A 27303-nucleotide genomic window follows, 5' to 3' on the forward strand; every position below is an offset into this window, starting at 1 on the left:
CAACCTTGATAATGTGACATTTAAAAAGTTCAAAGAGGGGCAGCTAGGTGGCACAGTGGATAAGAGCACCGGCCCTGGAGTCAGGAGTACCTGAGTTCAAATCTGGTCTCAGACACTTAATAATTACTTAGCTGTGTGGCCTTGGGCAAGCCACTTAACCCCATTGCCTTGCAAAAAGAAAAAAAAAAGTTCAAAAGACATAATTTCTGTGCAATTTAATCATTTTATTAATAAGGCTAACATGTTTATTAATTAAAAAGTGGTCAGTGACATTCTCAAATGCCAAAGACCATTCACATTTTATATGCTTTTAGAAGATTCTGTGAGTGTTCCTGAGGATAGCACTCAACTCTGATTGGCTAACAATTAATGAGAAAAGGAATATGACAATGAGAGGTAGGCTATATTACAATGAGGGTCTTGAAGTATGTGACTTGAATCATCCAAGTCTTAGTTAAAGAGATTTATCAATTTCTATATCATGTGTCTGACAAAAAGGAAGAATTCACATTTTTCCCAGACCTGTCTGAGTAAACACAATGAGAAATGATCCACATTCCTTGCCCAAAGTTTTCCACACAGATTGATTTCCAGGTGAGGAAATAGAAAAGGGGAAAAAAAATCTTGTACATAATTCAATATTTAGTTACTAATACAAGAGAGAAATAATAATTTCAATATTTTTCTTGATTCTTTATTAAAGTGATTTTTATGAAGCACACAGTTCCTAGCATGTCACTCCCCTTTCCTCCCTTCTCATTAACTTCCAGTGACTCTCTGTTCTCACAAGAATAAAATACAAAATTCTCTGATTGGAATTCAAAGCCCTTTATTACTTAGTTTTATCCTCCTACCTTTCCAGTCTTCTTACACCTTATTCTTTGTCACATTCTCTTTGATCCATTGATAACAACCTTTCAACCGTGACATAGACATTCAATTCCTTGGTTTGGGGTTTTTTGTCTGTCTCCTATGTCTAGAATGCTCTCCCTCTCCATGTATTATCTTCTCTATAAGTCCCAATTAAAATCCCCTCTTCTACAGGAAGGCTCCACCAATCCCTCTTGGTTCTAGTGCCATCTCTTTCAATTATTTCCTGTGTATCCTGTTTGTTGTTTTGGTTTGATTGTACAATTTTGTTTGCCTGTTGTCTCTTCTTGTGAGCCCCTTGAGGAAAGAAAATATCTCTCCTATTTGTCCTCTTTCTCTTTCCTCATAATGGTTCATATAGCCTGAACTCACTAGTTCAGGTTCTCCTGTGACATAAGCAAGACATTGTATTCCTTGTATCACCTCTTATCAGGATGATTGCAATAGTTTCCTAATTGTACTACCTACCTTAAGTGTCTCATGATTCCAGTCTATCTTCCATACAGATGCCAAAGGTATTTTTCAAAAGCACAGGTTTGGCCATTCCACCCTTCAAATCAACCTATATCAATGACTCCCCATCCCCTGCAGGGTCAAATATTGACTCTTCCATTTGACATTTAAAACTTTTTAAAAACTGGTTTCATCCCTTCCAATCTAGTCTGCTTACATATGCTTCTACTCTGCTTCATCTACAACCCAGACATATTGGTCTATGATGTTCTTCACATAGTATGTTACATCGGCTGCCTCTTGCCTTTGCACTAACTGTTCCCTTCCCCAATTCCTGGAGTGCTCTTCTGTGCCACCATCACTTCCAATACTTGCTTACCTCAAGCATTGCTTTCTATGTAAGGACTTTTCTGGTCCCTTTCCCATCTAAGATTACATTATCTACTTTGTATATATTTCACATATACCTATCTAACCTATATAGAGCCTATATAGGCTCTAAGGGTCCTTAGACTGACTCCCACTCACACAAATGATATGGGTTCCAGAGCAAGAGTTACATTTCCCCTCAGTATTCTAGAGATAAAGGTGGTTCTCTAATAATAGTTTTTCTCCCATTCTGTTATGTATTTCCTATGATTATGAGTTGATAAGCTTTTAGTCAGTTAGATTCAATTACTTTTTTGGAAGGGATATTTGCTAAGGTGGACAGTAAAAATAGTTATTAAAAAACTTCACTCCCCCAAAATCTGATATTCTTGCTTGTGCAACATACAGAGCATAGGGGAAAGTGGGATCAAACTTAGAAAAATGGCAAAAGTGTAATTGATAGTTCCTGATTGGGGAAGTCCTTCCCATCTTGGGAAGTTCCTCTTAGCCCTGATGTAATTGCTTTGCTGAGTATCTTGTGGAACCATGCATGGGTCTGTGTCCTTGACTCTCCATTTTTAGATGCTGCCATCAGATGAACCTGAAACACTGCTAGGATACTGATGGGAAGTTCCAAATCCTCTTGACTTAGAATCTTCAAAACTTTCAAGATATTCTTTGGTCAAAAAGTGGGGAAAGGGGAGAAGGAAACTTATGTCAAAGTCAAACCATGGACTTTTATCTAACCTATGTCTTCCTCCAATTACCAAGAAATCCCTCTTCAGGGATTTTACTGGAATGCTATGTATCAAAGGACAATCACAACATCATGAGATTTACATGAAAACTAGGTTTATTCTAAGAGAAATGAACTTGCATGAGGAGTCCAAGGAATTCACAGACTTAAAGAAGTTTGCATATTTATGACAACACAACAAAAGTAGGAGGAGAAAGCAGGAAGGATTGAAGTATGGGAGGGGAAAAGTATAGCAACCCTTCCTGAAGGGGAGGAACAAGGTGATGACCAAAGCTACATTCTTTCCTCTTGGATAGAGGACTAAACTATGAAGTTAGGAGGGTTCACTTATTGACAAAGGACCCCAGCTGCATAATCATTTTCCCCAGATGGTACCTGTCTTGCCTCCCAAGGACACACAGGAACTCCAGCTTGGGGGATAAGCAACAAATTATTTCAGCTGGGATAGGGTTCAGGATTTTGTCCTCCACACATTCGGGGTCTCCTGTATGCTCTGAGTCCAGTGCTTGTGGAAAATATGACTACTCAAAAAGACAATCTCAGACTCCTTAATAGCCTTTAACACTATACTAGCTTCATTTTCTGGAATGTCACTGGTTTTCAACTTGCTTGAAAATTTATAGACAATCCCTAGGGCATGACCAATTTTCTTAGTCTTTTCCAGACAGTTCCTGGGCAACTTCACTCTAGTTTTTTTTGTTTTGTTTTATTTTATTTTTATTTTATTTTCCCCTGTTACATATTTACTCTAGTTTTAAGTACTTCTCTGCATTTATTCTCAAACCTATGATATGATTTATTGACTTTGGGGATGCCCATTATATTTATAAAGTAACTGGAATAATAGGATGACTTTGGATTATAGAAGACCCTGAAAAGCTTTTGGAGGAATTTCAGTATTCAATAAACATCATATCTCAAGTGTACTATGTGGACTCTTGAACTTTTTTTTTTAGCAGAGTACTATCCATAAGTATGATAACTGACAACCTTTGGGGAATGAATTGAGGTAAGATGAGCCCTTTTAGGAGATTATTACACTTATAAGGCAGATAGCAATGAGGATTTTTTCTAGGATGATGGTAGTAGGAGTAGGGAGAAGGGATATGGCAGAAATACTCTGGAGATAAAATTAATAACATTGATAAGTGATGGGAAATATCCTTTGACTTTCATTCCAACATTGTGAAAATGTCAAGAAAAAAATTACCAAGACTATTTTCCAGTTAAGGGAACCTATGTGCAGGAAAAAATTAAGTGACTTACCCAAGTTTACATAGCTACTAAATGTCAGAGTCAGAACCTAGATCTGCTCACTCTAGATTCAGTGTTATTGATTTTTAATTGACATCTTTTATTTTTATATTACTTAGGTTTCCCCCTCCCCATTAACCTTTTCCTTCACCCCACAACTATAGACCCATTCTTTGTAACGGATTTTTTAAAAAGGAGAAGAAAAAGGTTTTTTTAGTAAAAATCAGTATATCAAAAAAAATCTGATGTTTTATATAATGTTCCATTTCTGTGAATCCCACCATTGAAAAGGAGGGGACAGGGAGATGTCTTCTAGTATTTTGTTTTTGGGGCTAAGTTTATTCTTTATAATTTTACAACATTCAGCTTTGTTTATCTTGAAATTGTTATTTTTTCTTTCTATATTGTTGTTTCCCTGATGCTATATTGTTTTTCTAGTTCTCCTTTTTTTTATTTTGCATCATTACATGTAGGTCTTTCCATGCTTCACTATTTTCATGACATTTTCTTATGTGTAGTTATATTCTATTATGTTTATGTACCATAATTTGTTTGACTCTTCCCCAATCAGTTGATGTTTAGTTTATTTATAATTCTTTGCTACTACAAAAAGTACTGCTGAAAATATTTTGTTGTACCTGGAACTGTTTTTTGTTTATTTCTTTTTTTTCAATGACCTTCTTGGAATACAAAACTAGCAGCAGACTCCTTGAATCCAAGGGTATGAACATTTTAATTCCTTTATTTTCATAATTCCAAATTTCATAACAATTGTCCAACTCCAAAGATTTTCAACTGATATTGACTATTGCTGTCTTTTGTCATGTTTACCCATTTTGTATGGTGCAAAGTGAAAGCAAAGAAGGTTGTTTTGATGTGCATTTCTCTTATTGTTAGTTATTTGGAACATTCTTTTGTGTGTATGTATATATATATATATATATATATAATATATATACACATACATATAAATATTTATATGTATATAAATATATATGTAAAACTCTAAGTAATTTTCAATTTTTATTGGAATGCTTTGTACCTATCTTTTGACCATGTTTCTATTAAGAGAATGTCTTATGGGCTTATGTATTTTTCTTGGTTGTTTATATAGTTTGGATATTAAACCTTTATCAGAGCTATTTGATACAAGGTTTCCCCCCCCCCCCAGTTCTTTGCTTCCTTTCTTCTCCTAGAAGTATTTTTTTTGTGCAAAAGTTTTTCAATTTCTTGTATAGCTAGGGCTGTTCGCCCACCTGTAGCATGGGGGTGTCTAGCCCTTCTCTCCCCATCCTACTCTAAAGCAGACTTTATATCCTGCCAGGAAGTTGGAGTTGGAGTCCATTCTGCTCTGGGTAAGAATTATATCTGCCTGCTCTCTTAAATATTGTTATTTTAGGGTATATGATTTTCAGGTTCAATCTAAGTTCTGATCACTATTTCATTAGTTGGAGGAGGGGGAACAAAAGCCCAGGCTTTATAACTAAAGTTTGACCCCTTCCTCACTAAATGTCAGTGTCACAATGAATAGAAGAAACCCATTTACCTAGTTTTGTTTTTTTGGGTTTTTTTTGCAAGGTGATGGCGTTAAGTGGCTTGCCCAAGGCCACACAGCTAGGTGATTATTAAGTGTCTGAGGCTGGATTTTGAACTCAGGTACTCCTATCTACTGTGCCACCTAGCCGCCCCAGAAACCCATTTACCTAAATCAGGAGTAAAATGGAAGTCAGAGAAAGGATGCCTAGGAGACCACATATTAGACAAAAGAGACTCAAACAAGCAAAGTGAATTTCTTTGTGGTCTCCAGTGTGGCAAGCTGGGAATAGACACATAATAGAAATTGTCAGCTCCTTTTATCCCAACTTCATTTCAGAATCTTTTCCTTCAGTGACCTGGAGTAGGATTAGCATCTTTCATCTTTTATCTTAAAGATGGAAGGCAGAAGTACTCATAATTTGAAGGGACTGAGACTGAAGAGACCCTTTAAAAGACTGTAGAGCCCAAAGAAGCTTTCAAGCTCAAAGAAAATCCAATGAAAACCTCCATCTTTCTCTGAATCTTTCTCTTTCTATCTTTCTCTATCTCTGTCTCTGTCTTTCATTCTTGCCAATTTCACTTGACCTCTCAATGTAGGCATCGAATTCATCTCCACCAGTGAAGAAACAGTCCCATATCAATGGGCTCTGAGATTGAGACTAGGGCTACCCTTATATCCAAAGTTATCTATTTTATCCTTTATAGTTGCCTTTATCTCTTGTTTCTTTTATTTCCTTTTTTCTTTTAGATTTTTCAAGGCAATGGGTTTAAGTGGCTTGCCCAAGGCTACACGGCTAGGTAATTATTAAGTGTCTGAGGTCGGATTTGAACCCAGGTACTCCTGACTCCAAGGCCTGTGCTCTATTCACTGCACCACCTAGCTGCCCTTCTTTTATTTCTTTTTAAAAATTTTTAAATTTTTTTTTATTTTTAGGCAATTGGGTTAAATAACTTGCCCAAGGTCACATAGCTAGGCAATTATTAAGTGTCTGAGGCTGGATTTGAACTCAGGTCCTCCTGATTCCAGGGTTGGTGCTCTATCTACTGCATCACCTAGCTGCCCCTTCTTTTATTTCTTGAAATAACATTTTATTTTTTTCAATTACATGTAAAGATAATATTTAACATTAATTTGTCACTTATTTCTTAAGAATTCATCTCTCATCCATGGCTAACAATGGTATATGCACTTCTAATTTTTTAATGATATGACCTATAATATCCCATAATATTCACATCATGTGAATTTATTATGTAATATAGTATAAGATATTCAAGGTTTTTCTCTTTTAGACCTGCCTGTAATTTTGAGGTTTATCCACAGGGAAGAATTAAGATTATACACATTTACCAGAATGACTGATAAAGTCTAGGTGATTCTTGAATTACTCAATGTTTTATATTATCTGTGATTTTTCCTCTGCTCTATTAGTTTTGTATTATTGAGGACTGATTTCATCAGTGTGCCTTAGTTCATATACCTAAAAAGCACAATCTGAAAGTAGTTTATTTGGTGCCTGCCCAAATAGAAAAAAAGACAGATTAGGAACCAATGAAGTTAGCTGCTATTCAGTGAACAAACAATTAAGTGCCTACCCTATACCAGACCTAGTGATAAAAGAAATCTTAATTTTATATTGAATTTAACAATACTAAAATTATCAATTTTTAAAGCACTTTATTAGTCAAAAACTATAAAATTAAATTTTAAAACACCACTTTCCTGATTTCAAAAACAATGAGAATAAAATTTTTTTGATTGAAACTCTGCCCTGCCCAGTCTACAAAAGTGAGTATCCATCTGGGTTCTCAGATCAACATTTTCATCATAATCAGCAGCCATCTGTTTCTAATTCTAATTGGAAATCCTGAGTTAGGCATGGGGAAAGATAAAGAAGAATAACTCAATTCAAATTCATACAGAATTTATTAAATTCAGTGCCTGTTCACCTCTTCAAAGAGCAATATGCCCAGAGGGAATTCAAGCACAGCTTTATCCATCCTAGACCTCCATCATCTTTATATAAAGTGAGACTAGAAAGAAAAGGAAAGAGAAGAAAACAACCAGTGGTAGTGGGTGGGGAGGGGATGGTACAGGAGGATTAGAGGATTGCATAAAGCCTCACCAGTCTAACCTGTGAAATTTATAAACTGTTTGGAAAAGAGAGAGGCCATCATCATCCCTTCCCTTTTCGTAGGCAAAGTGCCACAGATATGGGGCAGGGCCTCCAGCAGAGAAGTTTTCTTCTAGGGATATCCTTTAGAACTAAAAGTCGCTTAATCAAGAATTTCTATTTTAGTTCCCTCTTTTTCAGAAGATTTTATTATTTTATGTCATATACTAGGGGATTGGAAGCAGGGAATCCACCATTAGGTGTCCTGGGTATACCATGAATATTTTGTTCCAAGTTTCCTAGGTTGGTGCTGTGAACCAAGAGAGTAAGAGCCTAGAATGTATTTAGACCCTTCGTGTCACCATCATCATTAAAGTTGATATTTATACAGTTGCTTTAAGGTTTGCCAAACACTTTATGCACATTATCCCATTTGAGATTCCCAACCCTGGAAGATAGGTACTATTTTCCCCATTTTCTCATAGATAAGAAGACTGAGTTTTAGAGAAACTCAACTATCTCGTCCAGGGGTCAATCAACTAGAAAGTATCTGAAGAGGATCTTTCTTACCAAATCTTTATCTATTGCTCTATGGTACTATTCCTGGAAGAATCAATGATAGAAGGAATCCACATCAAAAGCCTTATGGACAGACTGTGCATTAAAGCCACTGTCTTTGCCCTTGAAGGTTCTAGTTGGGGATGTAGGATTTGGGGATCAGATGATAACTTAGGCCAAGCAGAACCATCTAATCCCTATATGAAAGTTTTCCAAATATGAGAAGACCAATATCATGTCATACCTAAGTTTTCTCTTCTCAGTTTAAATATCCTGGAACCAACTTAGCACAACCAGCTTGGGAGAGCTGATTGTTAAATTTTCAACTTGAGGATTTATATCTCAGAAATTAGCAAATACAACAAATTAGGGTTTGATTATTTTGTTAATTGTCTAGGTTTAAGAAACTTAAGGAGAAAATAACAATGCAAATTGAACTTATAATTGACATATCCATTCCTTTTATTTTTATTTTTTCAGAAAGCCCAGCTACTTAACTTACTTTACTATAGTATGATCTTGAGATTTCACCAACCTAGTTATCCTTTTCTGGACACTCTATAGCCTCTTGAGGTTTATTCCCAAAATATGATATACTGAACCAAGCACAATTTGAACTATTTCATATATATATATATACATATATATATATATATATATATATATGTATATATCTGCCTGGCATATAGGAGGTATAGATTATTTGACTGCCATTTCATACTGTTGACTTACATTCAGTTTGTAATCCCCTCAAACTTCCTAATGTTTTTCAGATACTCTGCTACCTAAACATACTTCTTCCAGTTTATCTTCATGAAATTGATTTTTGAACCTAAATGTAAGATTTTATATTCATTCATATCCAAAGTAATCTCCAACATTGATCTATTGAGATCTTTTTTGAATTTAACTCTGATATTCCAAAGGTTTTACTATCCTTCCAAGCTTTATGCCTTCAGAAAACTTGATTAGGATGAAATCTATGGGTTTATTCATGTTATTCATAAAAAATGTTAAAAAGATCCCTTAGTCTATTAAGTGTCTAATTCCTTGAAGTTGACATTTAAACACTAAGAACTTTTTTTTGGTTGTTGTTGCTCTTATTCAGTCATTCAGTCATGTCTGACTTTTTGTGACCTCATAGACCATAGAACACCAGGTTCTTCTGTACTCCATTATCCCTTGGAAAGTTCAGGAGAAAAGAGGTATTAGACTGACTACCAAACTGAAGATCCATAGAGCCATCATGCTGATCTCATTGCTATATGCCTGTGAAACCCAGACAGTTTACCAGTGCCATGACAGGAAACTGAATTGCTTCCAATTAAATTGTCTTAGGAAGATTCTCAAGGTCTCCTGGCAGGAGATGATACCAGACACTGAGGTCTTGAGCTAACTGTCAAGCATTCAAATGACCAAAAAGTCAGAGAGTGCAATTACAATGTTGTTTGAATACCAAACATACACTTGCCAAAAAGACCATTTTTTGAAAAACTCACAAGGGGGTTGGAAGAAGCAAAACAGGGACACCCTAAAGGTCTCATTGAAGAACTTTAGAATTGATTGTGCTACATGGAAGACACTGGCACAGGACCGCCCACCCTCCTCAGTGAGGGTGCTGAGTTCTATGAGGAAGGCAGAATGGAAGCAACTCATAGGAAATGTGACATATGTAAATTTAGAGGAACCCCAAGAATCCACATGGATTATTTGTGCCCAATCTATGGTAGTGCATTCTGAGCTAGTAATCAACCTGATCAGCCAGTCAGATAGATAGATACCTGTAACTGATCTCTAACAGACTGATGTCATTTTGGTCTTCTTGATAACAAAGGAGAAGAACCAACCAATCTCTTGAAGTCTGTCAAAGTTCATGTTCATTGTTTCCATGATATAATGTATCTATTTCATCCTTTTTCATTTCCTTTTCTTTTCCTCTCATCCTCTGTCATTTCCTTTTCTTTTTGCCTTCAATCTTTTCCAACATCAGGGTCTTTTCCATTGAGTTCTGTCTTTTCATCATTTGACCAAAGGGCTTAAGCTTCAGCTTCAAGATTTGACCTTTCAGTGAATAGCCTGAATTAATTTCTTTAAGTATTGACTGATTTGATCTCTTTTCAGTGATCAGTTTAGAATCTACCTTACTATAAACTATCATCTGGTCTACATCTCTTCATCTTATCTACAAGGACAACAATAGAGACTTTGTTAAATGCTTTGTTGAAATCTAGATAATCTGAGTCTACAGCATTCACCTATATGATCTTCCCTTCTAGTAATACTATCAACAAAGGAAATGAATTTTCTTTGGTCAAATTATGTTGTCTCTTTGTAATGACTATTTCATTTTTATGATCTTGGATAAATGTACATTAATTATGTATTCTAAATTTTTTTTCCAGGAATCAAAGTCAAGGTCACCTGCCTATGTTTTCCAAACTTTACTGGCCCCATGTTTGAAAAGTAGGATATTTAGAGATGAAGAATCCTACAGAATCTCTCCTGTCCTTTTAGAGTTTATTGTTAGGGGCTCAGGTGGCTGCGCCAAGGTTGTTTGGCTGTTCTTTTCTCTCTCTCTCTCTCTCTCTCTCTCTCTCTCTAGCTCTTCCTATATCTTGTAACCTTTTTAATAAATTTTTGTTTTTATTTCCATCCATGCTTTCCCGAGTCTGAATAATGATTCCTCATAGGCAGAACCAAACCCAAGTAGCCAGCAGCTACAAAAAGAATCTTAACACACCAGGTCCATCATGGATTTTTATTCATCAATGTCAGAGTTCAAAAGTTTCATAAAGCAATGAATTATAAAATAATGTTAGTTCTTAGAAGAACACTAAAACATAGAACATAATGTTTAAATTGGAAGGAGCTTTAGAATATAAAACATTTGCCTGAGTTAGAGGGGAGTTGATTGCTGCTTTTCTATTTCCTTACTATTTTAGTGACCTTAGACAAGTCACTCAATTTTCCTATCAGTAAAATGAGAGAATTAAATTCTAAATCATATGACTTTCCAGAAAGAATAAATATTTCAGAATATTATAAAACATAACAAGGTGAGGGCAGGGCAAGGGCTGGATGACTGATTTGACCTTTTATACTCTTTTCCAAAACCAGTTGGGGGGGGGTGTGGTGATGGGGGCAGGTGAGTACAGGAAGTCTCTGTGTGAGAGTTGTGAGCTGCTGGCTGCTCACCTCTGGGATTACTCATTGACAGTGTTCCTGGAATTGTTTCTCTTTCTCCTTTCCCACCCACCTCTTCATGAAGGGTCACAATGCATACACCCTCCTTTGTGTATATAAATTCTGAAGGGAAGTAGGGAAAACACTGTGGCTACCCTAAGGACCCAATTCCTGGACAACTAAAAAGATCCTTCCTGCCCTTAGGGTTGAACCTCTTTCTCCACTTCTGAATAGAAAACACAAGAGAGGTTGCAGATGGATTTCATTGCTGGAGCCATTGGAGGTAAAAAAAGAAGGAAAGAAAGAAAGAAAAAAAGTGTTAAGGATGACAAAGAACAGTCTGTTTAGGTAGAGTTCTGGGCTGTATTTGCATGGAAAGTGTTGGATTATGTGGAGAGAATTAAGATCCAAGGAGTTTACCTGATATTTCACAGTTTGCCATGACCCTTTGGGAAATCATCATGTCAAGCACATTGATGTCTGATTTAGAATTATATAAAATATAGAATGTCAAATTAAAGGGACCTGGAAAACTCCCTCATCTCTTGTCTTCTGGGTTTCCTGGAGTTTCTTCAAGTCCTAGAGAAAATCCTATCTTGTACAGGAGATCTTTCTTAGTCTCTTTCAATTCTAGCCCCTTTCCTCAGCTAGAATTTCCTCTGTTGCTTATTTCCAGTTTATCCTGTCTATAGTTTGTTTGTACATGGTGGTTTGCATGTTGTCTCCCTCATTAGACTGAGCTCTTTAAGAGCAGGAACATGCCTTGCATGTTCCCCTAGAAAACTTACTCCATTCTAGGCTTACATTTTCTCTTCTATGGGATGAATAAGGGTGGTTTGGCGAAGTGTTCTCTAAGGTTCATCCTAGCTCTGACTGTATATGAGAATATGAGTCTCTACCATATTTAGTTGGCTTAAGAATATATGATATTTAACATGTTAGTGCACACACCACCTTGTTTGTCTGTGTCCCCTTCTGCTCTCTTCTCAGAATTTTTTTTATGTTTCATTGATTCTTCTTCTCCTCCTATTTCTCTTCCTTGTTCCTCACCACAGTTCTGCCCTTGCAAAGCAAACAAAAGACCTTCCTTTTTTTTTTTTTTTTTTTTTTTTTTTTTTTTTTTAGGTTTTTGCAAGGCAGTAGGCCCAAGGCCACATAGCTAGGTAATTATTAAGTATCTGAGGCCGCATTTGAATTCAGGTACTCCTGATTCCAGGGCTTGTGTTCTATCCACTGTGCCACCTAACTTCCCTGAAGACATTCATTTTTAACAAATGAGTATAAATAAGCAAAACAAATTCACACATTGATGGTATATGAAAATCTAACTCCATTTCTATGGTCTATCACCTCCTCTTTGTTGAGGGATGAGAGGGCATATTCCATCATCAGTCTTCTGTAGTCATGATTGATCATTACTTTGATAAAGTTAAGAAGTCTTTCAAAGTTGTTTTTCTTTACATTAATGCAATCATTGTAAATTGCCTTCTTGATTTTGTTCACTTCCCTTTGCATTTGTTCATACTAGTTTTCCCAATTTTCTTTGACTAAACTGTATTTTTTGTAACTTCTTAAAGTACAATAATATTCTACTGCATCGATGTGCCATAATATGTTCCTCCATTTCATGGTTGATAGACATCCATTGATTTGCAGTTCCTTGACATGAGAAAAAGTGCCACTGTGGATGTTTTTATACATATAGACCCTTTTCCTTTTTCTTTGATCTCTTTAGGGGACACAAGCCTAGTTTCACTGAGTTGAAAGGACATACAGAATTTAGTGAATTTTGATATATAGCTCCAAAATACTTTCCAGAATGGTTCAACTAATTCATAGCTCTGTCAGGACATGAGTGTACCTATCCTCCTACAGCCCCTTCAACAATCCAGAGAACATCTTTCTTGAATCCTGCCACAGCTAGATGGCCCAGTGGATAGAGTGACAGGCCTGAAGTCAGGAAGGCTCATTTCCCTGAGTTCAAATCTGATCTCAGTCACTTATTAGCTCTGTGACTCTGGGAAAGTTACTTAACCTCAGTTTCCCCATCTGTAAAATAAGCTGAAGAAGGAAATGGCAAACCATTTCTTTTCCAGGAAAACCGCAAATGGGGTCATGAAGAGTCAAATATGACTGAAACTATTGAAGAACAACAAACCACATCTTCAAGTCTTAGCACCTCTCTATAGCATAGATAAAAGAAAAAGAAAAGACCTGTATGTATATATATTCTCACTTACCAAGAATTAAAAACTGAAATGAAACTGGACTTCTTTAATAACAGCAATAGTAATTATGATGATGATGATGATAATAATAATAATAATATCTGGTATCTACAGAGTGCTTTACAATTTCCAAAGTATTCCAGAATCTACAAAGCACTTTCATATTTTTTCTTTAATTTTATCCTTAAAACAATCCTGTGTAGAAGACAAGTTAGACCATTTGAGGAAGATCTAGGGATTTTAATAGATTGTTCAAAATGGGTCAACAGTTTGATATGGTGGGACAGCTGGGTGACAGTGGATAGAGTGCCAACCCTGGATTCAGGAGGCCTTGAGTTCAAATTTGACCTCAGACACTTGACACTTACTAGCTGTGTGACCTTGGGCAAGTCACTTAACCTCACTACCTTGGAAAAAAAATAAATGCTTACAGTTTGACATGGTGATCAAACACAGTTAATGTGATTTGGGGCTATATTAATAGAAGCAATGTCCAAAATGAAGAAAGTGGTAGTCAACTACTCAGCCCTGACCACACCTCATCTGGAGTTTTACATATATTTGAGAAGAGACATTGCCAGGATGGAGTGTGTCCACAGGAGGTGACCAGGATGGTAAGGAGGTCTCAAAAACTATGGCTTATAAGGATAAGTTAAAATAATTTGGGCTGTGAAACTGATAAAAATTTGAAGGAGATTCCTAATTTGAATAAATGTTGGGTTAGATTAGTTTTATGGTCTCTCTTCTGACTGAGTTTGTGTAATTCTATGACAAATGAGAAAACTGAGACCCAGAGAGATTGCAGAAAGGCTAAATTCTTGTTCTGTTCATAATTTTAGGGTTGAGGGATTTCTGTAGGTACCCTCTCTCCACTATCCTGCTGCTGTACAAAGACCTGTAGAACTGTGATACAGAGGGTTAAAGATTAGAATTGGGTAATGTAGTTCAAAATTAATGCCAAATAGAGCTGCTAACCTTGTTCTGATGATTCTATTTTAAGCAAAAGAAATGATGTGTCAAGTCAATATTTGCCTTGCGAAATAGCAAATCAATTTTTTTTTAGGACACTGGGGTTTTTGGAGGAGGAGCCTCCCCAGAGAATGAGAGAAAAGGGCAATGATTTCAAATGTTAGTGATCTATGGACTTAGATGAGGGTATCAGTGGAAAGCTGCCAGGACTCACCTTTAAGTCAGGGTGATGACTGTGTGGTATAGTGAAATGACTTCAAATTAGGAAACCTAGCTGAGGAGAGGGGTCCTCATCCCAACTCTGCCAATGACTCACTCTGTAACTTTGGACAAATCATTTTTTTCTCTCTCTGGGTTTCAATTTAATCAGCTATAAAATGAGAGAATTATACAATTCAATCTTTAAGGTCTCTTTCCTGCTCTAAAATCTATGTGCTTAAAAAAATATTTTAAAAAGCACCTTCAATGTTATTCCTGGAAAATTGGTTTCCCCTCTGAAAAATGTACAATGGGTTTTCTTCATCTCTATACTGTGACCCTGGGGGTCTAGGACTATTGAGAAAGGAGGAAGAATTATACTTCCTCCTATAAAAGGGAAGTGATTTACTCATAGAAAAAGTTTTATTTGTTAATAGGGTGTTTTTGTTTGAGACTTTTGACATCTTTGAGTAAATCAGAAGGGGAATTCCACTAACTGTTAGAAATGCCACACTTCCAAAGTGATCTTTATTAAAAGACAGCTTATGAAATAACTTGCTTTCTCATTGAGAGGGGTGGGAGGAAGGGAGAGAATTTGGAACTCAAAATTTTGCAAGTGAATGTTGAAAATTGTTTTTGCATGTAACAAGGGGAAAAAATAAAATAAGATTTAAAAAAAAAGTCAGTTTGTGAGTTAATGGAAACCTCTGGGAGGGGGAGAGGGAGAGATTGCTTTCTCCTCTCCCTGGCCATGACTTTTATCAGCAATTTGAGTGTTCCCTCTGGCAACTCAAAAGGTCATCAGTTGGACAGACTTGGAAGAATACTAGAGGGAGTAAAGACACATATTACAGGCAAAATAGATACAGAAAAAGTCATTCTGGGGAGGAAAGAGCTTTGAATAATGAGACCTTGGCAGCAAAGAAAAGAGGTGGCTGTGGATTCAAGAGAAAGGCAATTCAGCAATTAAGCCACTGAAAGGAGTTTATCCTAGGAAGCAAACTTCCAGGTAGTGTCACTGGGTATAAGGGAAAGTTTCTAGAGGACTCTACAAAAAGAGAATGAACTTTTATGTTCTGCAGTGTCAGTAGTTGTGAGCTGCCTTAGCCACATCTATTCCCTATCTGTGTTCATACTATTATATTCTAAGTTTGTGCCTGTTTTTCTGAGAATGCAGTCTATGTTTATGTAAGAGAGCAGCCCAGGTTTTGGGGAAGTGAAGATGTTTTGTAACTGCTGTTTTTACTGTCATCTTAGTAATGGAATCAATTAGGAGAAGGTATTATCATAGAGCTGTAATCTGTGACCCAGAACTAAAGCTCTGGATTTAAACAGATGAAGTCCCTTCGCTTTCTTCTTCTCTTCTCCCTTTCCTTCTCCCCTTCCCTTCCCTTCCCTTCCCTTCCCTTCCCTTCCCTTCCCTTCCCTTCCCTTCCCTTCCCTTCCCTTCCCTTCCCTTCCCTTCCCTTCCCTTTCCTTTCCTTTTCTTTCCTTTTCATTTCTTTTCTTTTTTTCTTTCTGTTTCTCATTTTCTCACTCTCTCCCTCCCTCCCTCCCTCCCTTCTTTCTTTCTAGGACATCGAGGTGGTGCAGTGGAATAGAGTATTGGTTTTGGAGTCAGGAAGACGGGAGTTTGAATTCAGCCTTAGACACTTGACACTGACTAACTGGGTGATCTTGAACAAGTCACTTAACCCTTATTGCCTCATATCCTGGGCCATCTCCAGAGGGATTCATTTCTGGCCACTCTCTGGAGGAGAAAGTGAGACTGGTGATTTATTATCACGCCCCCCCCCCCCCAAATCAATTCATGTGCTTGTCATGGCATTACCTCCCCTGATGTCATGGTCTTCAAGAATGAAGGACAAACATCATATCTTTCCTTCTTCCCTCCATTCCTTCTTTCTTTTCTCCCTTCCTTCCTTCCTTCTCTCCTCCCTTCTTTCCTTTCCTTTCCTTTCTATTTCCCTTCCTCCCCCACTTTTTTTCCTCCTTTTAAAGACTATCAAGTGATTGTAAATTATCATATTATATCACCATGAGTACCCTCCTATATTAAATATTTCTTGATCTTCCCTAATAAGAAGTTAATATTCTCTTTTCTGTACACCTAGAGCACTTTCTTTGTATCTCTCTTGTGATCCTAATAATAAAAAATGATAATTAATTTTTATGTAGCCATTTTAACTTTTGCATAACACTTTCCTTAGGGTTGCTCAATAAAGTAGATAATGTATCAATATCATCATCATCTTTTTACAGATAAGGTAACTGAAACTCTGAGAGGATTAAGTGAAGCTTAAATTTGGCCCAAGGACTAATTGGTTTTTTAAATAGCATAAAGACTCTTCATGGCCCCAAACTTTCACTTTTTGTAACCCTCATCCTTAAGCCATTTCTGTTGATCTTCTACTTATATAGCCAGTGTAAGAGTGATGAAATTAGTCACAAGCATACTGCTAGGGGTGTGTACCAATGAGCATGGGGGTGTTAGCAACAATGAAGGGCAGAGTTGCTCTGCTGGGGCTTTGTGTACCAGTGAGGAGAATGAGGGAGAGGCTCTACTCCAGTCAGTAAGGTATTTGTGTTGGTTCTCAGTACTCAGTTCTCCTACAAGGTTACAGCTCAAAGCAGTCTCATTTTGCTTATAATTCTACACAGGAGGTAGAATTGGGAACAATGGGTGGAAGCGGCAAAGAGACAGATTTGATCTTGTGTTTAGATAAAGTAATTAATAGTCTGAGCTAAGGAACAGGTTCCCTCAGGAGGTAGTGGTCTCTTATTCAGGGTCTTTAAAGCCAAGTCTGGATGACACCTGATGGGGTATTAAAGAGAGGAGTCTTGTTCAAGTAAGGGTTAGAATGGTGACCCTCTAGCTCTGGAGAGTAAACAAGTTTGAGATTGTGTGTAGGAGAGAGTGAGAAGGTAAATGGCAACCAACTGCTGGTTAATTCCTAATATTTATCTAGTGTTTATTACTATTTACCTGACACTGTGCTAATCACGACAATAATAATAATAATAGCATTATACTACCCTAATATAGTACCTAATATGTTCTAATATTATTATCTAATTGATCCTCACAACAACCTTGGGGTTGTTATGATCCTTTTATAGATGACGAAACTGACTTAAACAGGGGTTAGGTGACTTGTCCTAGACCATGCATCTAGCAAGTGTTTGAGACAGATTTGAATACGGGTCTTCCTACACCCTATCCACTGCACTACCTTGCTTACTCTGACTCAGCTGTGATGGTCCTGGATTTTCCGTATCTTCCCTGGTGTTGTTTGGCCCTCAGTCTGGATTGCTGTGCCTATGTTCCCATGGCAATGTTATTTGGCTCATAATTGGGTTCCATACTGCTTGGGAACCAGGACACAAGGGGTTGGGGTAGTGATATCATATCTCACAGATCTAACCTAGGAAGGGAAGGAGGGTGTCTGAAAATTGCCAGAATAGAGTCATGACAGGTAGGACAGACTGTGATAGGGACCTCTAGTTCTTTGAGAATCCTCACGTCTCTGTTCTCTTTAATAAATTTTTATAGGCTAAGGAATGATCCACCATTCATCTGCAAAATTTCTGTTTCTTTCAGGTGTCTGTGGTGTTGCTGTGGGTTACCCCCTGGACACATTGAAGGTACTTTGATTCTTGCCCTGCAGTTACCCAGAATCTGCATTCCTTTACCTTTTCTATCTTTCTTCTTTTCCTCTTTCGCTCTCCGACTTTAACATATTTGACTCAATAGCAGTCATCATTTAATTGACTTAGTTTGCTGGCATAGGATTGTAGGATTTAGAACTGGAAAGCACCTTAGAGATCATCAAACTCTACCTCCTCATTTTATAAAAATAAAAAAAAACCCAAACCTGAGGCCCATAGAGGTGAAGTGGTTTGATCAACTTCCCTCAAGTAATAAAGATCAGAGCTAAGATTCAAGCCATGTTTCCGAGTCCTTTTCTAATGGCTAATTGTGTCAGTTGTCTGACCATTTAAAAAGAAGGGCATCAATGAGAGCTTGTAAGCTATAGTATAACTTATCAGGGTTACTCCTAAAACCTAAATAGAATCCATCCTCTGGCTTCCATCCTGTGATAGACTGTTTCATTGAAGGGAATGGTCCGACGGGAGTGTTACATTTCAATACTGGGTACCTTGATTTCATGAACTCACTTTGGTACTCTATCCAGTTTGATCCTCTGATTACTCTATCACTTGCTTTCAGTTCTTAACATTCGTTTCTATTCATTTGTCCAGACTAGTTCATTTTGACAATTAAACCAACTCATTTATAAAATTATGGAATCTCAGAGCTAAATGAGACTATTTAAAGTGTCAGAACATCCATTCATGCTCCTCCCCTCCCCCCAGGGTCATTTTTTAAGCTAGACATAGTTCTTGAAATATTCATGATCAGCCTAGTCTCTCCTACTTAAGCCTTTCAGATAACTGAAGACTACTCTCAGTTGCTTAAGTCAACACTTCTTTAGGCTAAACATAGGGTTTTAGAGTTAGAACTGAAAAGAACCTTAGAGATCATTCAATCCATTCCTCTTATTTTATAGATGAGGAAACTGAGGTCAAAGGAGGCTAAGTGATTTGCCCAGGGAGATAAGCCAATATGTGTCGAGGGTGGAATTTAAACCTGGGTCTTCCCAACTCTATCCACAATCCTGCCTCCATCTTCAGTCCTATTAATCTAAGAAGACATAATTTCTAGTCCCCTTATAGTCTTGGTTGTCCTCTGGACATGTTCTGTTTTGATAATCTCTTCAGTAAAATGTTTCACCCAGAACTATTCATACTATATCAGGTCTGACTGGAAACTGGAAATTTCTAGTCTTTAAAAATTATTTCTTCTCAGGATTTGGAACTGAAAATGTAATAATATTGAATTAAAGAACTACTATTTCATTTATATCCTCTATTTATGGATTATAATAATACCAATAATAATAATGGCCAGTATTTTATAGCATTTAATGATTTTCAAAGTATTTTACATGCATTTCATCTAACTGATGAACTTGATATTTCACTGCCCAAGATTTCTAGGGCTTTTCCATGATACTCTCTTCCTTTCCTTACTCCATAATCCTTTCCTGCCTTTCTTCTATCTAAAGTTCTTGGCAGCTCTTTAATTCCCTGATCTACTGTTTCTCTTTTCTTGGTTTCACTGATTTACAATCAGAACTTACAAGATACCATGGGGTGATCACATAAGTCCTGAGAATCCTTGTAATTGCTGACTTGAGTCTGGCCAAGCTCAAAATCATCTCCTTCTTTATAGGTCAGAATCCAGACTGAGAAGAAGTACACTAGTGTCTGGCACTGTGTTCGAGACCTATACAAAGCAGAAAAGGTAAGTCTAGGCTCTGGCTTAGTATAAACATTTCATTTAGGAGTTTGTTTTATCAGAGGACAAGGACACTACCTTCTAGCCTCCTCTATTTCCTAACCAAAGGATAGTTTACCAAGCTTTTAAAAAATTCAAATGAATTAAAAGTATTTGATTTTGATGGGTATCACATTGGAGACAAGACTTTTTCTTCTGAGATGAATAATAATGGCAGTGATAGCTGGATAGTTCAGTGATCTGCACTGGATCTGGAGTGAGGAAGACTTGAATTCAAATCCAACATCAGACACAAGCTGGCCAAATACTTAACTTCTATCTCTCAGTCCACTGGAGGAGGAAATGGCAAATCATTCCAAAATCTTTGCATGGACAGTATTGGTGTGCAATAATTGGGGTCACAAAGAATTGAACACAACTGAGTGACTGAACAACAATTTAAGTAAATTATCCCATTGATCCTCAGGAGAACCCTTTATATTCTTATTACTTCAATTTTGCAGATGAAGAAACTGAGACCCAGAAAGCTCAGGGTCACACAACCAATAAGTGTCTGAGATGGGATTTGTACTTAGGTCCTCCTGAATCCAAACCCAGTATTTCAACCAGTTGGTCATGTTACCTCTCTAAAGTCAAGTCAATTCAGAGAATCCTAGAGTTAAGAGCCATATCTATCAACTCAATCAAACTACCAACCAAAGGAGTCCTTTCTGTCCCCACATCATTCAGCCTCTGCACCTCCATTAATGGGCACTTTCTAATTAATGAAATCTGTATTCTCCTTCATTTGTATTACCCACATTTCTGTAGCACAGACTGTGGCTAAGGTCTAGAACTAAATGCTATAGGAGAAGTCAGTCTCATTGTTACCCAGTTCTATCTAGGGCAAAGTTATTTTTAATCATTAATTCAATAAATGTTAGAAATAGAAATTCCAAACCAGAAAGTTAGATTGTGATTGATGTCATTCTCTTTTCTAAGTATCTCTCAATCTCTCTTTTCTTCTCTGTTTGTTCGTTTCCTGACCCAGCTGTCTGGGTTCTACAGGGGGCTCTCCCTACCTGTGTGTACAGTATCTTTGGTCTCCTCAGTCTCCTTTGGCACATATAGACACTGCCTTTCTCACATCTGCAAGCTCAAGTACGGCAGTGTGGATGTGAAGCCCTCCAAAATGGACATCACCCTTTCAGGATGTGCCTCTGGCATTGTCAGGGTAAGGAAGAACACCATGGGTTCTCTATTTTCTTGGTTAAAGTGGGAAAAATTAATCAATGAGGCTTTAGAGTCCTACAGAAAAGGATCCCTTTGGTATTTGAAGCTTCTATCAAGCAATGAGGTCATGGGATCATAGAATGTCAGACTTGGAAAAGGACTTAGAGATCAACCTAGTTCACTTTGTCATTATGCAGGTGAGAAAAATGAAGCCACAAAAAGGGAAATCACCCCCAATGACCTAGTGATAGGGTTAAGATTAGATCCTAGGCCACCAATGCCCTACTTTATATAGTAAGGTATAAATTCCCATGAAGTAGCAGGTAGGGAAATGATTATTGAGATCCTTTTAGTTGAGTTAATACAATCCTGCCCAAAGGCAGGGGGGGATGGACTTGTTGACCTGACAGTCAATTATTCAAGAATATTTATTTATTACAACATTGTATTATACCAGAACTTGAAATACAGAAATATGCAAAAACAGGCTCTGCCATGAAGATTTCCTATCCTAATAAGAGAGACATGTTGACAACTAGGTACACATAAATATACACAGAATAGATAAAAGGTATTTTTTTTTAGGGGGGGGGAAGCCTTCTGCAGAAGGTGATATTTGAGCTGAGTCTTTAAAGAATATGCCAGGAGAACTGAGGCATTGTGAAGGAAAACATTGCAGGTCTGAGAGACAGTAAGCAAAGGTGGGTCAAGGACTGAATGTTGTGTATCTGGTCATAAACTGGGTGGAGAGGGAGAGTGTGTGAAGGCTGGAAAGGCAGGAAGGACTAAAAGTATATAGAGTTTTCAATGCCAAAGAGAGGAATTTATATTTTTTCCTTCAAGCACAATGGAGCAACTTTGATTTATTGAGGAAATGGGGTGACATGTTCAGAACTTTAAGAAAATGTCTTGGGCAGTTAAATGAAGAATGGAATGAAGTGGGGAGAGAGAGGCTCAAGATTGGGAGAGCTGTTGTCCAAGCTTTGGAAGTGTTAAGTAATGACTGTGTGAGTGGAGAGGAGAGGAGAGGAGAGGAGAGGAGAGGAGAGGAGAGGAGACCTATAAGAAGGGAAAAACAGAAAGCAAGATTTGGTAGTTGATTGTATATTTGGGATGAGTAAGAAGGAGGGGTTGAAGGCAGCATTGAGGTTGTGAGCCTGGGTGACTGGAAAATGCTTGTGTCCTCAACAATAATAGGGGAGTTCAGAAGAGGGAAAAGACAATTTTTTGGGGGGGGAAGGAAAAGATAATAAGTTCAGTTTTAGATTTATCAAGTTGAGATTCCTATAAGACATCTAGTTTGAGATGTCTAGAGGACAACTGGTGTTGTGGAATTAGAGCCCAGGAGAGAGGAGGATAGACCTAGAGATCTGGGAGTCAGCTTCATAGAGATGATAATTCATTCCATGAGATTGTCACATGAGAGGACAGAGACTGAAAAGAGAAGGGGTTTCAGTCTTAGGGAACCACCATGGTTTTAAGTATTACATGGATGAAGAGCAAGCCAAGGAGACCAAGGAAGAGCTGTAGATGGATGGGAAGAAAACCAGGAGAGAGTATTGTGTCAGGGAAACCTAGGAAAGAGAGACCATGATGAAGAAGATGAGTTATGTCATATGCTGCAGAGGTCAGGAAGGAGAAGAAAGCCATTAGATTTGGTAATTAAGAGATCATTGGGAATTTTCAAGGTAACAGTTTCATTGAGCAATAAGATTGGAAAACAGATTTAGAGGATTTGAAAGAGTGAAAAGGTCCAGGATTTAAAATCTTCTCGTACCCAACCCCTACCTTATCAGGGAGGAAGAAAGTAGGGAGAAAAGGAGGAAGGAAGGAAGGAAGGAAGGAAGGAAGGAAGGAAGGAAGGAAGGAAGGAAGGAAGGAAAAGGAAGGAAGGACGAAGGAAGGAAATAATATCTAGTAACCTTACCATATGCCTGCTAATGTGCTAAATATTTTACAAATATCATATTTGATCATTATACCATCCCTAGAAGGTGGATACTTTTATTATTTCCATTTAGGAAACTGAGTGCTCAGGATCACATAGCTGGCCTCAGTGCTCTTTCCACTGCACCACCTCACTGAGACGTCTAGCCTCTAGAGAACCAAAAAGTCAAGCCAGGGAGAGTGGTGCTACCTCCAAGGAGGTAATGCTTGTTTCCTTCCATCCCCTTCCCATTGTGATCAGAGTCGTTTTATTGGAGAAATCTTTATCTGACAGACAGGTTTCTGAGTTTGGCAGGATTAGAAAAGGAGCTTGACTTTGGTTCACAGGAGAGAGGACTCCCTTTATCACCAAGTCAAAAAGACATAGCTTTTCTTCTTCAATTAGCTTAGCCCTTTGTCCTGGACTCAAATTCTTATAGTCCGGTTGGGAAACCATAACATATATATATATATATATATATATATATATATATATATATATATATATAAAAGGATCATTAACACCACCATGGAGAATGTGAGCAGCACCAGATCCATGTTACCACAATAAGACCTTTGGACAACAGTTTCCATTTTTCTAGTGCTTAAAGTTAAACAAAAAAGTTTGGGTTTAAAAAATATATATATTACATTCCTTTCCAAATATATCCTTATCTGTATAATCAAGCTGTGGAGCCAGATGGCTTTTAAGGTCCTTTCCAATGTAGTTGTATAATCAACCCCAGGGAAATAAAAGATTTTAATAAATTACTTTTCTCATACAAGTATTATTCTCCTTGTTTACTAAAGAAAAAACTGAAGTTCAGAGAATTCAGTGGATTTGCCTGTCAGGTTAGTTACACAGCAAGCAACTGTAAGAGGCAGGATTTGACCCAGGTTTTCCTGATTTCCAACTTTTTATCCTTAGCCTGGGTTTTAGGAAGCAGCTCCAAGAAGAGGAACTGGGTGTAGTAGAGGAAGAGTGGGTCTCTTCACTGCTCTCTTTTGGAAAGACCTGCCCACACCAAGGCCTCTAGAATAAACTCTGGCAGTGCTTGTGCTGAGAGGTTGGAGGTTCCCAGGTAGCTCTTATTCTGATCCTGCCTTAAAGTGTGTATCTGGGGTATGATATGGAGCAAAGTTAATTCCCTTATCTGAGAATCCTATTGAAAATGGGCATATTATGAGAACATCCATGTGACAACAGAGTGGGGAAGATAACAACCATTTTTATGATGCTTTTAGAATTGATAAAATGCTTTCCTCGAAAACCCTGTGAGATATATTTTAAAAAGTAATTTTTTTTAATAAACAAAAATCTGTTTTCCATGCAAACAAATTCCCCTCCTTGGGAAAGGGGAAAAAAGAAAATTCTTGTAACAAATGCTTACTCAAGTTTAAGCAAAATAAATTTCTGCATTGGCTACATTTTAAAAATGTGCATATGTGTGTGTATCTCATTGTGAGATGGGTTTTGTGCAAGTATATTTATTTCTATTTTACAAGTGGGGGTGGCTAGGTGGCACAGTGGATAGAACACTGGCCCTGGAGTCAGGAGTACCTGAGTTCAAATCTCGCCTCAGACACTTAATAATTACCTACCTGTGTGGCCTTGGACAAGCCACTTAACCCCATTTGCCTTGTAAAAAACAAAAACAAAAACAAAACAAATGGAGAAAGTGAAGCTAAGAGGTTAAGTGACTTACTCAGGGTTGCTCAGCTATTAAGAGTCAGAATCTAGATTTGTACCCAGACCTCCTCTGATCCCATGACCAGTTTTCTTTCCAGTGCACCTCAAAGATACAAGAGTAGTTTTATTCTTGGCCTCTCCTTTGATTTCTAGGTCACCCTGACATCCCCTACAGAAGTGGCCAAAATCCGACTGCAGACACAAAAACAGCGTCCCTCCATAACATCTTCATCTCCCAGTGGTCTCCTTCCCCCACCCAAGTATCGAGGTCCTTTGCACTGCCTAAGGACTGTGGCCAAGGAAGAAGGTTTAGGAGGCCTCTACAAGGGCAGCCTGGCATTGATGTTTCGAGATTGCAATTCCTTTGCCACCTACTTCCTTTCCTACTCCATCATATGTGAGTGGCTCACTCCAGCTGGGCAGAGTCAGCCAGGTAAGGCCAACTCTCATTCCACAAAGATTGGTCAAGCTCCTTTAGTGCCAGTGGGATAAATTCTAGTGACAGAAAGATAAGAGTATCCTTGTCCTCAAAGAGTTTATCATTCTGGAGGATAGTGACAATAGCTAGCATTGATATATTATTTGAAGGTTTGCAGAGTGATTGCAAATCTTATTTCATTTTCACAATAACCCTGGGAAGTCAGTGCTGGGATTATTTCCATTGTACAGATCAAGAAACAGGCTGATTGAGGTTAAGTGATTTGCCCAGCGTCCATATTGTCTGAGGCTGGATTTGAACTCAGGTGTTATCTCCAGATCCAGTGATCTATCCTCTGTCACCTCACAGCAACATCTAGGGGCTTAAGAAGGACTTGAATTTTGAGGTGGTAATTGAGATAAAGCTTGTAGGGGGCTATGAATTTCAGGGTAATGTGTATGGAGGGGAAAGCCTTCCAGGCATGGAGGAGGTTCTGTGAAGGTCACTTTGGATGGAGTGAAGAAAGAATGAAGAGGGATTGTAGGAAGTAAGTGGAGAAAGGTCTGCATCAGCCTGAGGGTGGAGAGCTTTAAATACTAAGCTAAGGAGCCTGTTTTTTTTCTACATACATATGGAACCACCGAAGATGTCTGATCATAGAAGTGTGAGATGTAATTGACTTCACATCTTAGATTATTTTGGTAATGATAGTATCTGAATTAGAGAAAAGGGAGAGACTAGAAGGTGACAGACCAATTCAGAAGCTACTGTAGTTATGTAGGTGATAGGGCTTTGACCAGAGCAGTTCCCTTATATATAAAATGAATATGAAGTTAAGTGCCTTCTGTGTCTCTCCTTTGCAGACATTCTGGGTGTGCTATTCTCCGGCGGCTCTGCAGGTGTCCTGGCCTGGGCTGTGGCCACTCCCATGGATGTGATCAAATCTCGTCTTCAGGTTGATGGGCTGGGCCAGCAGCGGTACCGAGGATTCATCCACTGTATCACCCAAAGCGTAAAGGAAGAAGGAGTGAGGGTCTTATTTAAAGGACTAGCTCTGAACTGTTGTCGGGCCTTCCCTGTGAACATGGTGGTTTTTGTCTCCTATGAAGCTGTCCTGAAACTTACCCGGGGTTTCATGACATAACTGACTCCTTTCATCATACTCCATATGAAGATGGCTCCCTTTGTGGATGCAAACCAAGCTGGGGTTGGAGACCTGGTGAAACTGAATTGAATTCTGGACTTTTGGACTCAGGATTAGAGGTCTCTAGAAGCAATGTCTCACTCTAAAAGCCAGTGGCTTTTAGAGGATTCATGTTGGGACCTATGAGGTTCGGGGGCTGGACAGGTCGCTTCCCATCCCAGCTTCCTCCTGGGGTCTCAAGAGTGCTCTTTGGTTAGGATCTACCTCCCTACCTGTGATTGATTCAAAGGGACTAAGTCCATTCCAAAGGGAGCTGTTAGGTCACAGGTCATAGAAAGAGCCTCCTATTTCTACCTTCTTAGAACAGGCAGCTCTCTTTCCTGTCCTTCAGTAACTTCAGTTCTGCCCTGTTCATATGGTCTGCCTACCTCACCACCTCTTAAAGCTGAGAAAGAAGAACCTGAAGAAGGTTCTTCAGCAAGTATATTTTGATAACATATCATACTTTCAGATGCTTTTATAAATGGTGTGAGTATAACCTTTCATATGTTTTCAACTACATGTAAATAAAGTTTTGGATAACTTTTGTCCTGAGTCTTTATTTTACTTTTGCTTACTTAGCAAAAAGTAGGGATGCTAGAATTGGAGACAAGAAGACCTGAGTTCAAATATTGCCTCAGATACTTACTAGCTGTCATTTAGCCTCTCTAAGTCTCAGTTTGCTCATCTGTAAAATGGAGGTAATAACATCTATTAAGTATGTTATTACTGAAATTGTGAAGACCAAATGTTTCATAAATCTCAAAGTACTATATAAGTGCTAATTCTTCTTATCATCTAATGAAACTTTTGTAGACCCTCAAGGCCAGTAGGAGTTATCATATCATAGCTAATAAAAGCTAAGATTAACTGAGGCTTCATCAATAGTGGCAGAATGGGGGCAGCTAGGTGGTGCAGTGGATAGAGCACTGGCCCTGGAGTCAGGAGTACCTGAGTTCAAATCAGGCTTTATACTCTGAATAAATTACCTAGCTGTGTGGCCTTAGGCAAGCCACTTAACCC

General features: G+C 38.0%; 1 protein-coding gene across 3 annotated transcripts; it reads left to right on the plus strand.

The window, feature by feature from the left end:
• Positions 1-11226: 11226 nt before the first annotated feature.
• On the plus strand, positions 11227-26834 carry SLC25A47 (solute carrier family 25 member 47). Of its 3 annotated transcripts, XM_074213086.1 has the most exons (7): positions 11304-11377; positions 16065-16251; positions 18091-18134; positions 19786-19857; positions 20882-21064; positions 24833-25112; positions 25961-26834. In XM_074213086.1, the coding sequence occupies exons 5-7, from the start codon at positions 21023-21025 to the stop codon at positions 26239-26241; spliced, it is 603 nt and encodes a 200-aa protein (XP_074069187.1). In that variant the 5' UTR covers positions 11304-11377; positions 16065-16251; positions 18091-18134; positions 19786-19857; positions 20882-21022; the 3' UTR covers positions 26242-26834. The 3 variants fall into 3 exon arrangements, with proteins under 3 accessions (XP_074069185.1, XP_074069187.1, XP_074069186.1); XM_074213084.1 differs by lacking the exon at positions 16065-16251 and having other exon boundaries at positions 11227-11377; positions 25961-26833; XM_074213085.1 differs by lacking the exons at positions 11304-11377; positions 16065-16251 and adding an exon at positions 16291-17965.
• Positions 26835-27303: the final 469 nt, after the last annotated feature.

This window comes from Macrotis lagotis, chromosome 1 (genome assembly GCF_037893015.1).
Source record: "Macrotis lagotis isolate mMagLag1 chromosome 1, bilby.v1.9.chrom.fasta, whole genome shotgun sequence".
Lineage (NCBI taxonomy): Eukaryota > Metazoa > Chordata > Mammalia > Peramelemorphia > Peramelidae > Macrotis > Macrotis lagotis.